Consider the following 13,443-nt stretch of genomic DNA (forward strand, 5'->3'; position numbering starts at 1 on the left):
CCTGTTTGTGTCCGCACCACTTTGCAGCTATAACAGCTTCAACTCTCAACTCTTCTGTCCACAAGGTTTAGGAGTGTGTCTATGGGAATGTTTGACCATTCTTCCAGAAGTGCATTTGTGAGGTCAGACACTGATGTTGGACCAGAAGGCCTGGCTTGCAGTCTCCGCTCTACTTCATCTCACAGGTGTTCTATCGGCTTGAGGTAGTGAGACTCTGTGCAGGTCAGTCAAGTTCCTCCACCCAAAACTTTCTCATCCACACCATATTGCCAAAAAGTATTGGGCCACCCCTCCAAATCATTTGGTGGAGGGGAGGATTATGGTGTGGGGGTTGTTTTTCAGGGGTTGGGCTTGGCCCCTTAGTTCCAGTGAAGGGATCTCTTAAGGCATCAACATACCAAGACATTTTGGACATTTTCATGCTCCCAACTTTGTGGGAACAGTTTGGGGATGGCCCCTTCCTGTTCCAACATGACAGCGCACCAGTGCTCAAAGCAAGGTCCATAAAAGACATGGATGAGCAAATTTGGGGTGGAGGAACTTGACTGGCCTGTACAGAGTCCTGATCTCAACCCGATATTCATCCCAAAGGTTTTCTAAGAGTGGAGACTGCAAGCCAGGCCTTCTCGTCCAACATCAGTGCCTGACCTCACAAATGCTCTGCTGGAAGAATGGTCAAACATCCCCATAGACACACTCCTAAACCTTGTGGACGGCCTTCCCAGAAGAGGTGAAGCTATTATAGCTGCAAAGGGTGGGCCAACTCAATACTGAACCCTACAGACTAAATGCCGGCCATACACGGTTGGAATTTCGAAAAGAATTTCCTTTCGAAAATCGTATCTAAGAATTTTCGTATGAATTTCGCACCATTAGTGGGCTGCAGCAACAGCCGATTTTCGTGCGGAAATAAAATTTGAGGAAATCGGACATGTTGGAAATTTTTAGAAAAACGAACGATTTTCTAATCAATGATGGGAGAATCGAGCGAGAAACGTAATAAGAAAAGAAAATGTACGGAGAGAAAAGAAGATTCCCAGACAAGAAAATTCTTTTCTGTAGCAACATGAGGTGAAAGTGAAGGCTTGGTCGGCCAAATTTCGAAAATCAATGGTGGCATCATCGGATCACAAAAAAAAACGAATTTTCTGATTTTGAAAAGAAAATTCGTTCGAAATTCGACTGTGTATGGCCTGCATAAGACTGGGATGCCATTAAAGTTCATGTAAAGCAGGGCTTGACAAATTTGCTTGGAATCTAGGAGCCAGCTGAAAAAGTTAGGAGCCAGTTATTTAACCTCCCTGGCGGTATGATTCTGTCAGGAATTCTATTCCAAAAGCGGTACAATTCTTTTGCATGAAAATTTGGTGTTATGTATCATAGGCCTGTAATTCTTAGTAATTACTTACTAAAACCTGACCAAACAAGGCTCTAGTAGACATCCCAGATGTGATAAAGTTAGAAACACAAAATCATGAATTATAATCTTATAAATAATATAATTTTATTCAATAATGTAATGTGAAATAATGAAATTTGTCAAACAAAGAAAATTCAATAAACATCCTGAGTGTGATACACTTTGAAGCAAGGTACAGCACACAGTCCAACATCACAATCCGGACAATAGAACCGGCTTTCTTTTCTGACTTTTTTTTCCCACTGCTATCTCTCTTTGAGCAGCAAACCACGCACATCCTGGTAGGTGCTGCCTTTTTTGCGGTTGGTGGTATGTAGTCCACAAAGTGACGACCTGTTAGGCGTTCTGGGTTGACAACATCAACAGCATGTTGTCCAGGTCTGATCCCAGATCCTGATGGTGTCTGGTGTTGGAGGAAAATCTGCTCAGCCACCTTCCAGGTAAAATCAGCATGAATAAGAGGCTTGCGACTCTGTGCTCTATATAGGACATATGCGTTCCAAAGGCATTGCTCCAGAAGATGCCGGAAAATCTTTTTATAATATTTTTTTTGCTGCTTGCGCATAGCCGGATAAAATGTCATTGCCTGACATAGTGCAATTATAGTCTATGACGACTTGCGGCTTCAGGACAACTTTCCCACGTTTGGTGTGGACCATGGCAGTGGCGGTATTGTGCACGGTACTCATGAGACACACGTCCTTATCTCGCCATCGCATTGCCATAATCTTACCCTTCTGCCAGGCAACCATTTCTCCGGTTTTTAGATTTTTCCGGGAGAACAGAGATGGCATGTCATGTCGATTGGGCCTAACAGTACCATAGGCATCGGTCTTGTTTTTTAGCAAAACATCAAAAAGTTCCGGAGACGTATAGAAGTTGTCCATGGTGACACAATATCCCTGGTTCAGCAATGGCTCCAGCAGTGTGAGGACTGATTATGTGGCTATCCCATAGCCGCTGTACCTGGGGTTGAACTTCGTGCCTTTACCGGTGTAAATGACGGAATTCCATATGTACCCGGTGGATGACTCGCAGAGCATGTAGGACTTTATGCATATCTCGCTCTTTTGGATGCAATAAATTGTATCCAGCTCAGGCGTCCCTTGTAGGCCATCAAGCTTTCGTCCACGCAGACGTCCCTTTCTGGCATGTAGGTCCACTGGAAGTTGCTCACAATAATTTGCGATACCTCCCAGATTTTTTTGAGTTTGGGTGCAGGATGCGTGGCCTCATCAAACTCTTCATTGTTCGTGAAATGGAAATTTTTCATGATGAGGGAAAAACGGTATTCGGACATCACGGTGCCAAAAAACGGAGTGGCCAGTAATTTATTGGTGGTCCAGTACCATTTTTGGAGCGGTTTCCCCACCACTCCCTGAAGAATGATGAGTCCCAGGAACTGCCAGATGTCCTTTTTGGTCACTGGTTCCCACTTTCTGTTTTGGGAAAACCTGGCATGCAGCGTAGCGGATTGCTGTACCTGGTAGCGATTTGTCTCTGTGACAATTTTTTCAATTACATCCGCAAATAAACTCACATAATCAGCGATTTACAAAATCGAGCCAGCCGGCTCTCGGCTACCGCTCGCACTTCCGGGTCTACATAGAACGCGGTGACGTCAGCACGCCGTTCCTCCCTACGTGTTTCGTCACTAGACGGACGTGGTCACGGGATTACTTTTTTGAGTGAAAGTCCCAATACTTTTGACAATATAGTGTACCTGTCACACACCTGTTTGATTCAATATCTTCAGTGGCAGCAGTCATTAATGGTTTCTGGGCTGCAATACATACAATCACTGGCGATGACAAACTACTCAAATCTGGCAGCACCGGTATAAAGTTAGCTGCTGTACAGAAAACACTTCACTTCCAGGACTGAGAACTAGCAAGCATTTCTGCATTACTCAGCTGTTGACTTCCAGACGTTTGTGATCTTAAGTGATTACATGAGTGCAGTGCAGCCATTAGTAGAAACAGGCATGCCGAGCAGACGCCTTCTATGTTCTCAGTCCTTGTCTGCAGTTGCACTGCGAAAGCAAATATAGCAATGTTTACACTGACCTGGGACTGTGTTGACAGTTTTTAAAAGGACGAGGTGAGAAAAAGCAGGGAGTACATGTTGATTGGTATTCCTGGATTTATTAAACAAGCTAAAGTGGTTTTAAAGGTAGAGAGTTTATCACCCAAAATGTATTCTATGCCATTTTCCCAAGTATGTTCAGAAACCTCAGTACATAATCTCCACAATGACTTTGTAGCTACACCCCCAAGCCTCATACCTGTGAGCATAATTCTGATCATGAATGGCTTTGAGTCCAAGACATATCCCATGTAAAATGTACAGTATCTTCTCTTCCGGTAGGAATTCGTACTTATCCCGCAATGCTTCAACTTTATTCCACAGGGTTCCCCTCTGGAAATACAGCACAAGAACAATGCAGTCTTTACTGAAAGTGAGACAATACTCATCCACAGCTCAACAATACACGTTACCAAGCAGGAGACTCATTTCCAGTGGTAAACAGTTTAATTAACCTCTCTGGCGGTATGATCAGGTCAGATTTTTGATGCTCAAAGCGGTACAATTGTTTTGCATGGAAATTTGGCGTTTTATATTGTAGTCCTGTAATTCTTAGGAATAACTCACTTAAATATGTCCAAACAAGAGTCTAGTAGACATCCCGGGTATGATAAAGTTTGAAACACGAAATCAAAATTATAATAAATAACTATAAACTATAACAAATAATAATATAATAATAATAAAAAATATTCAATAATGTAATCAAATTAAAAACACTGAAATATGTTGCTGCAATATATGTTGCAGAATTGTCACTGTTGTTACTTTCAGTGTCTGATGACGAATTTCCCCACAAATCAAGTGATTCTAATTTATTATCGCTGTTTTTTAGCTGGTCTAAAACCGCTTTTGATGTAATAAAATGGCATGCAGGGCATTGGACAGACCAGTAGGGACAAAAGGGATGTGAAATGATCTCATACAGTAATGTAATGTAATCTGTAAGATTACAGTGTACTGTATGTATTGTGCGTCTTTAACTTTTTGAAATTGGCGCCGTTCTCCATCCCCGCGCGTCACAGCGCTCGCAGGGAACGGAACCCGGCACTGTGATAGATGGAGCGGCGACACGACTCGCACACACAGCGTGGAAACATCACGGGATCCTGGGGACAAGGCGATGCGATCCTGAGTGTGGCTCAGGGTTACTGCTTTTGGTACTGAAAATTCACCCCGAGCCACACTCAGGAATACCGCCAGGGAGGTCAATAGCCAATAAAAAAATTTTTTTAAAGTAAAACTAGGAAAATTTAAAAAGAATATGTTAAAATATTTTTACGGTGACATTATGGGGTTGATTTACTAAAGGCAAATAGACTGTGCACTCTAAGTGCAGCGGCTCCAGAGCTTAGTAAATGAGGTGAAAGGTTCACTTTGTAAAGAAATACCCAATCACATGCAGAAAAAAAAAAAAAAAGTAGTTTTGCTTCCACGTGATTGGATTATGAAAATCAGCAGAGCTTTCCCTGGCCATAAACTGCACTGATGATGGCCTTTAGGACTTTTAACACTATCCAGGTATCATCTTGCCAGACTCGTTGAGTCACACGCGACCCATTTAGATTTATATTACTCTTTTTTACAAATTTTTCAGACGGAAAACCTTTCTATCTGACTTTTCGATTGTGTGTATGCAATTCCGACACACAAAATACCGACGCATGCTCGGAAACAATCTGACGCATGCTCGGAAGCATTAAACGTCCCATTATAGTGCTGTCGAACGTGTTGTATGTCGCGGTGTCATCGACCGTCGGAATTTGGTGTGACAGTGTGAGCGAAATTCCTTCGGAATTCCGACGGGAAAACCATCAGAGCTTTTTCCGACGAGAATTCCAATCGTGTGTACGGGGCATAAGATTCTCCAGAAATTGCTAGCGGTTCATTGAGCTATGGCTGATATACCTCCCATCTCATGCTTGGCTCCGGTGTCACCACCATTTGGCAGAGCCAGCAACCATTGATCTTTTTAAGCTTTCTGTACGGGTGCCATTCTGACAACCAGAGTAAGGGGGCAGTCTTCCCACTAGACACCAATTTAAGGGGCTATTTTTCCCAACTGACCACCAATGGATTGGTTTTTAGCAGGGATTCCCTAAAACAGCCATTCAACCAGGGTTCCATGGAACCCTGGGGTTCCTCCAGAGGTTGCTAGGGGTTCCTTGACCTGTGGCTGATGAACCACTTTTTTTGACGGTGCCTACAGAGTTTGAGATTCAGCATCACTTAGCAAAGCCAGTAGCATGACACCAAATATCTTTTTAGCTGTCTTTAAGTGTGGCATTCTGAGCACCACTTTAAGGTGGACGTTCTTAAGGGCCATTGTTCCTATTGAATTATTTTTGGGGTTCCTCCAGGGTTAAAAGGTTGAGAAAGGCTGCCCTAAAACCTGAAAGTTGTTTCCAAGGGTTCCTCTGTGGTAATAGGTTAGAGAAAGGCTGAAGTAACCCCCTTTTTTACAATGGGAACCCAGAATAATTTTACACAGCTGAAAAAACCAGAGCCTAGAGTTTGGCAGAAGGACCAGACTTAGGACCAGGGTAGAGCAATTACCTTAACATAAGGAAGCAGCAGCCAGGCTTCCCACTTAGGCCCCTTCTCGATTATGCAGTGCCCCACCAGACGCAGGATGTTGGGGTGGTTGAACATTCGGTGCATCTCCACCTCATGAAGCGCCTCCTTACGATCCTCCCGGTCGTGGCATAGTATGCGTTTTAGGGCATAAAAGTGCCCGTCATGGACCCCTTCAACCAGATCTACATAACTGAAACCTCTGTTAGGAAAGAAAATCCAGAAAAATACCCAATTAAACCTTCACTTTATATTAGCTGAATACATTCCAGATGTCTTAATGCAAAAAGGTATGCAAAATCTTAGGCCGGGTTCACACATGCCACGGCTCACAGCAGGGGGGTCCTGTGCGTCCTTGTTCACCGATTCAGGCCTGAATCGGAACCAAAGACACACGGGATCCTTTCCAAATGCAGACCAGCTCCATTGAGAGCCAGTCACACTCTCCTGTCATGCGGGGAAACAAATATTAAATTTGCGCAAGTGCGAACCCAGCCTAACAGTTTCCTTTCCCCGACCCTTTACCACTGGCTGCACATGGCACTGCCACATACAATATTACCAAAAGTATTGGGACACCTGCCTTTACATACAAATGAACTTTAACCACTTCCCGCCCGCCGGCCATCAAATAACGGCTGGGCGGCACAGCTCACATTCTGGGTGGACGTCATACGACGGCCCTCCAAAACGACTGCTCTCGCACGCATCGTGGCGATCAGTGGTGCAGTGTGTCAATCTGACACACCGCTACACTGATCTCGGTAAAGAGCCTCTGACGGAGGCCCTTTACCACGGGATCAGCTGTGTCCAATCACAATGTAAACAGGAAGAGCCATTGATCGGCTTTCCTCACTTGTGTCTGACAGACATGAGTAGAGGAGAGCCAATCAGCTGCTCTCCTGACAGGTGGGGGGGGGGGGGGTCTGTGCTGATTGTTTATCAGCACAGCCCCCCCCAGGATGCCCACCCAGGACCACCAGAGATGCCACCACACTGGACCACCAGGGAAATGCCAATCAGTGCCCAGGCAGATGCCAAGCAGTGCCCATCCCCAATACCTGCCAGTGATGCCTATCAATGCCACGTATCAGTGCCACCCATAAGTACCCATCAGTGCCCATCATTTCCACCCAAGAGTCCCCATCAGTGCCCATCAGTGAAGGAGAAAAAAAATACTTATTTAGAAAATGTTATAACAGAAACAAAAAGAAAAACTTTTTTTTTCAAAATTTTAGGTCTTTTTTTTATTTATTTAGCAAAAACTATAAAAACGCAGAGGTGATCAAATATCACCAAAAGAAAAGCTCCGTTTGAGTGATAAAAATTCTGTTTGGGTACAGCGTTGCATGACTGCGCAATTGTCATTTAAACAGCGACAGTCAGGTATTGAAGTAGTTAAAGAGGTTATAAACTGCTGGATGTGTTTTTTTTATACTCTGCAAGGTAATGTCATAACGTGCTTGTATGCATCGCATACTAGCACATTATGTTAAACTTACCTTAAAACAAAGCTCTTTCAGTGCCGAGATATGAGCTCATATCTTCACCCATCTTGCTTCCATGTTCACGGACTCCGGTTCTACGACTGGTCAGAGCCACGATGAGGTCACTCCCGCCCACGTGCGTGGGAGCCCCCGTTTACAGCACAAGGCTCTGAGGGAACAGGACTTGTGGCGGTTCCTTCAGAATGCACACGCCAGTGATGTCACTGGCTGCATGTAGAGTAAATATCTTCTAAACGGCGCAAGTTTAGTAGATATTTACACTACCTAGGAGGCAAGCCTCATTATAGGCTTACCTATAGGTAAAATTCAGAAATTGAAGTAAACTTCCACTTTAATGGCTTCCCAGTCTTAGTCCGTAGGGTTCAATATTGAGTTGGCCCACCCTTTGCAGCTATAACACCTTCAACTCTTCTGGTAAGGCCGTCCACAAGGTTTAGGAGTGTGTCTATGGGAACGTTTGACCATTCTTCCAGAAGCGCATTTGTGAGGTCCGGCACTGATCTGGGTCGAGAAGGCCTGGCTCGCAGTCTCCACTCTAATTCATCCCAAAAGTCTTCTATTGGGTTGAGGTCAGGACTCTGTGCAGGCCAATCAAGTTCCTCCACCCCAAACTCACTCATCCATGTCTTTATGGACATTGCTTTGTGCACTGGTGCAAATTATTTGGTGGAGGGCGGATTTTTTTTCCAGGGGTTGGGCTTGTCCCCTTAGTTCTAGTGAAGGGAACTCATAAGGCATCGGCTTTCCAAGACATTTTGGACAATTTCATGCTCCCAACTTTGTGTGAACAGTTTGGGGATGGCCCCTTCCTGTTCCAACATGACTGCAATCCAGTGCACAAAGCAAAGTCCATAAAGATATGAATGAGCGAGTTTGGGGTGGAGGAAGTTGACTGGCCTGCACAGAGTCCTGACTTCAACCAGACAGAACACCTTTGGAATGAATTAGAGCAGAGATTGCAAGCCAGGCCTTCTTGTCTATCATCAGTGCCTGACCTCATAAATGCTCTTCTGGAAGAATGGTCAAACATTCCCATAGACCAGGGATCCTCAAACTACGGCCCTCCAGCTGTTGTGAAACTACACATCCCATGAGGCATTGTAAAACTCTGACATTCACAGACATGACTAGGCATGATGGGAATTGTAGTTCCTGAACAACTGGAGGGCCATAGTTTGAAGACCCATGCCATAGATTGTGGACAGCCTTCCCAGAAGAGTTGAAGCTGTTATAGCTCTAAAGGGTGGGCCAACTCCATATTCAACCCTATGGACTAAGGCTGGGATGCCATTAAAGTTCATGTGTGTGTAAAGGCAGGCGTCCCAATACATTTGATTATATAGTGTATCTGTGTACAACCAGCAGCATCATTCTGTGCTAGACTGCGCTGTTACCAACAGCTACTGGGCATGGTTTACAACTGAAAGCCAGAAAGGTGGGCTCCCGATCACATGACCACTGTGACAACCAATTACAATGCTCTCATGGTCTAGAAACCCAGGAAGCTCCTCCAGCGTTAAGATTTCTTTAAAGAGCCAGCTCCGGCTGGTAACAAGGGAACAAAAAAAATAAAAAAAATCAGCTTGAGTAGAAAAGGCCCGTCTCCTGCCAGCATGCTGCAGATAAGGACCCTTGCTCTCTGTGGGAAATCAATGGTCTCTTTGCAGAGGTCTGACATGCCACCTGCTGAGTCAGAGCTCTCCAGTTAGCACAGAGGATGAGCTTTTCTGATTGCAGAGCTATAGTTCATACTCGTTAGAAGTTGGATCTTTGCAGAGAGACCACTGCTTGCAAACAGAGAACAGTCATTTTCTACAGAATGCTGGCAGAGGACAGGCTTTGGCTACTCAGGCTGTGGCTGCTTTAGAAAGAAATTTAACTGGAAGACACAGGGGAACATGCGACTCATGCTCCTTTTTCCTGACGCAACAAAGCTGGTGATTGGCTAGTCAGGTACCCAGCATTGTCACATAGGAAAGAGGAGAGAGAGAGAACCCTCAGCGACAGCTTACGTTGTGCTTGTTCACCTTGTTCCTGGTGGCTGAATGGAGCAGCAGGGGAGTGAAGAACTTGTAAAATCTAACACGCTGCTAAGTGCGCCAGTTAAAGTGGTTATAAATGCAGAATGTTTTTTTTTTACATTAATGCATTTTTTGCATTAAGGTAAAAAAAGCCTTCTGGGTGCTGCTCCTCCCTTATACTTACCTAAGCCCAAACTCGATCCAGTGATGTGCATAAGAGCAGCAAGCTCTCTCGAGTCCCTCATTTGCTCAGACAGCAGCAGGAGTCATTAGCTCCTGCTGCTGTCAATCACAGCCAGTGAGAAAAAAAAAAAAAGGAAGGAGGAGAAAGCGGGGGACGGGGCTGAACCACGGTCACAACAATGTCCATTCACAGAAGCGTGGCTCGAGTGCCCCCATAGCAAGAGACTTGCTATTGGGGGCACTCAGCAAGGGGGAGGAGCCAGGACTGCCGACAGGTGAACACAAAAAGAAGGGGATTGGGGATGCTCTGTGCAAAACTGTTGGTCAGAGCAGATGCGTATAACATGTTCGTTATTTTTTTTTTTTATAATACCTTGAGAATCAATGTAAGTAAACTATTTATTTGGGCTACATGACAAAAAAAAAAAAAACACACACAGGCTTGCCTTAAATATATTTCTTGGTTAAATTAGCTCCTTTTTGTGAATGAATATATTTTGTCACAGCAGCCCATCAATAGATCATGCTTTTTTTGCCACCTCTTTGTTTTCTGCAAATACAGATTATTACTCACCCCTCCCCCAGCTTCTCTACAAACAGGTAACGCTTGTTTTCGATGGTTATGACCCCCCGAGAACAGATACAGAGAGTAGCACCCATTGCTGCCCGCACATTCTTCGCTCACTAAAAAGGAAAAATAAAAAGAAGATTAGATGTGGAGAAACTCGAAATCACTTTGGGAAAAATAATCAATCATGTAGAATTTCTAGTGGTGCACCGAAATGAAAATCAGGAACTTGAAACTTCAGGCTGCACTCGGCCCAAACCAAAATAAACAGTTTATTATATTTGACTTTAATTTATATCATAAATTTAAAACAATATGAATTTATTTTTGGACGTTATCGGCACCTTTTTTTTTTTTTTCTCTATCAGCAAAACGCAGATAACCCTCTTTTCGGGCAGCCGATATATAAGTGCATCCCTAAAAAATGTATTTTGTTTTATGACACTATGGGGGTTATATACTAAAGGCAAATCCACTTGGAAGTAAAGTTGCTGTAGATCCGAGGGGGACATGCAAGGAAAAAAAAAAAAATAAACAGCATTTTAGCTTGCACATGATTGGATGATAAAAATCAGCAGAACTTCCCCTCAGATTTACAGCGACTGCACTGCCAAGTGCACAGTGAATTTTTGCCCCTGTGGGGTTGATTTACTAAAACTGGAGAGTACAAAATTTGGTGCAGCTCTGCGTGGTAGCCAATCAGCTTCTAGCCTCTGGAAGTGGATTGGTTTCTATGCAGAGCTGCACCAGATTTAGCATTCTCTGGTTTTAGCAAATTACCCTACCCCTGTCTACAGGACAGGAAGTAAAGGGAAATCTTCCAAACTGAACATAGAATACTATGAGAGCGACCCCCTGCCGCCTGTACATAGCTCTCTGCTGATCACATACTAGGAGAGTGCCCCCTGCAGCCTGTACATAGTGCTCGGCTGATCACATATTATGAGAGCGCCCTCCCACAGCCTGTACAAAGCACACTGCTTATCACATACTATAAGAGCGCCCTCCCACAGCCTGTAATCATGTTTTGTTGATCACATACTATGAGAGTGCCCCCCCTGCATGCAATCTGTACATAGCACTGTGCTGATCACATACTATGAGAGCGCCCCCCCCCCTGCATGCAATCTGTACATAGCACTGTGCTGATCACATACTATGAGAGCGCCCCCCCCCCCCTGCATGCAATCTGTACATAGCACTGTGCTGATCACATACTATGAGAGCGCCCCCCCCCCCCTGCATGCAATCTGTACATAGCACTGTGCTGATCACATACTATGAGAGCGCCCCCCCCCCCCCTGCATGCAATCTGTACATAGCACTGTGCTGATCACATACTATGAGAGTGCCCCCCCCCCCCCCCCCGCATGCAATCTGTACATAGCACTGTGCTGATCACATACTATGAGAGCGCCCCCCCCCGCATGCAATCTGTACATAGCACTGTGCTGATCACATACTATGAGAGCGTCCCCCTGCATGCAATCTGTACATAGCACTGTGCTGATCACATACTATGAGAGCGCCCCCCTGCATGCAATCTGTACATAGCACTGTGCTGATCACATACTATGAGCGCCGCCCCCCCCTGCATGCAATCTGTACATAGCACTGTGCTGATCACATACTATGAGAGTGCCCCCCTGCATGCAATCTGTACATAGCACTGTGCTGATCACCCCCCTGCATGCAACCTGTACATAGCACTCTGCTGAGTACATACTATAAGAGTGCCCCCCCTGCATGCAATCTGTACATAGCGCTCTGCTGATCACATACTATGATAGCTCCCCCTGCAACCTACTGATTGCATACTACGAATCCTCCCTCCCCTCGTTGCAATGCAGAAAACCTGATTATTATTACTAATAATAATAATAATACATCCTACTCAGGGTCTTCCCAGGATAGCAATGTTTCTGATATCACCAGGTACAATGAATGGAGACACACTGAACCCTACAAGCAGGAATGCCAATACACTACGGACAGGTAGAAACTAAATGCAGACTCCATACCGGCTCCTCCGGGTGATGCCAGCACAGCAGCTCCCAACCTAACCCGGAACCATCATAGCACAGATCAATCAGCTGGCCGCGCGTTCCATTGACGTCACGAGAATGCGCCGCTCCGAGGTACACGTGACCCGGGTTGCTAGGTTACCTAGGCCGGATGCTGGCCGGGCTACCTGCAGTGATTGGTTATGAGATAGTTGATGGCTGAGCTGTATTCTACCTAATAGAAGGGCTGCCAGCAGAGCTCAGCTCTGAGGGAGAAATAACATCATTACTAATATGTATTATTATTATTATTATTATTAATATCGTTATTATATTGAGAGCAGGACAGATCAACCCACAGAGGAGGGAAAATAAACCTGATATTTAGTATTATTATCAGAGATGTGGTGAAAAGTGATTGTGTCCAATTCAGAGAAGGAAGAGGTCGGTAAATGACATATTTACTGGTCCCTTCCTCCGCTCTCCATCCTGACATATACCACACCAGCGGGAGAGGAATGAAGTCGGATGAGGAGGAGACCTTGTCAACAATGAGCTTTCCAGAAATTGATATATTATTCAAATTCTTCTATATGCATTACAAACTTTTGCTGTAAGGCCTCTTTGACATGGGTGGTGGTAAAAACAGGTAGTTGGGCCATGGTTTTACTGCCCCATGATCACCCTAGGGTTGCCAACTTTTCTTCAATTCATACCCGAACACTTTAGCGGCGAACGGCAATTTTTTTTTTTTTTATAGTATAAACTATACATATATTTTGCTATTAACCACTTAAAGTGGTTGTAAACCCTTACAACACACTTTGACCTACAGGTAAGCCTAGATTAAGGCTTACCTGTAGGTCCAAGAAATATCTCCTAAACCTACACGGTTTAGGAGATATTTGCTGAAAGACAGGCACCGCTGTCTACGGCGCATGTGCCATAGACAGCGGCGCGCAGGTGCACTGAGCGCGCCGCGGTCAACGGCGATATGCCGCGAGTGGAGGCTCCCGTGAGCATGCGCGGGAGTGACGTCATTGCGGCTTCGCCGAATGACAGCGGCATAGTCCGTCCAACA

The 13,443-nt window shown here is 44.9% G+C and overlaps 1 protein-coding gene across 1 annotated transcript in view; it reads right to left on the bottom strand.

Moving 5' to 3' along the window:
- STK16 (serine/threonine kinase 16) overlaps positions 1 to 12,527 on the bottom strand; it is a 46,119-nt gene extending 33,592 nt beyond the window's left edge. The window contains exons 1-4 of the mRNA XM_077447856.1: positions 12,381 to 12,527; positions 10,366 to 10,475; positions 6,062 to 6,281; positions 3,705 to 3,838 (exon numbers count right to left, since the gene is read on the bottom strand). Coding sequence (XP_077303982.1) covers positions 3,705 to 3,838; positions 6,062 to 6,281; positions 10,366 to 10,451 — 440 coding nt within the window. The 5' untranslated portion in view covers positions 10,452 to 10,475; positions 12,381 to 12,527. The remainder of the gene's footprint in view (positions 1 to 3,704; positions 3,839 to 6,061; positions 6,282 to 10,365; positions 10,476 to 12,380) is intronic.
- Positions 12,528 to 13,443: the final 916 nt, after the last annotated feature.

Source organism: Lithobates pipiens, unplaced genomic scaffold (genome assembly GCF_037356315.1).
Source record: "Lithobates pipiens isolate NorthernLeopardFrog02 unplaced genomic scaffold, aLitPip1_a1.2 Scaffold_22, whole genome shotgun sequence".
NCBI lineage: Eukaryota > Metazoa > Chordata > Amphibia > Anura > Ranidae > Lithobates > Lithobates pipiens.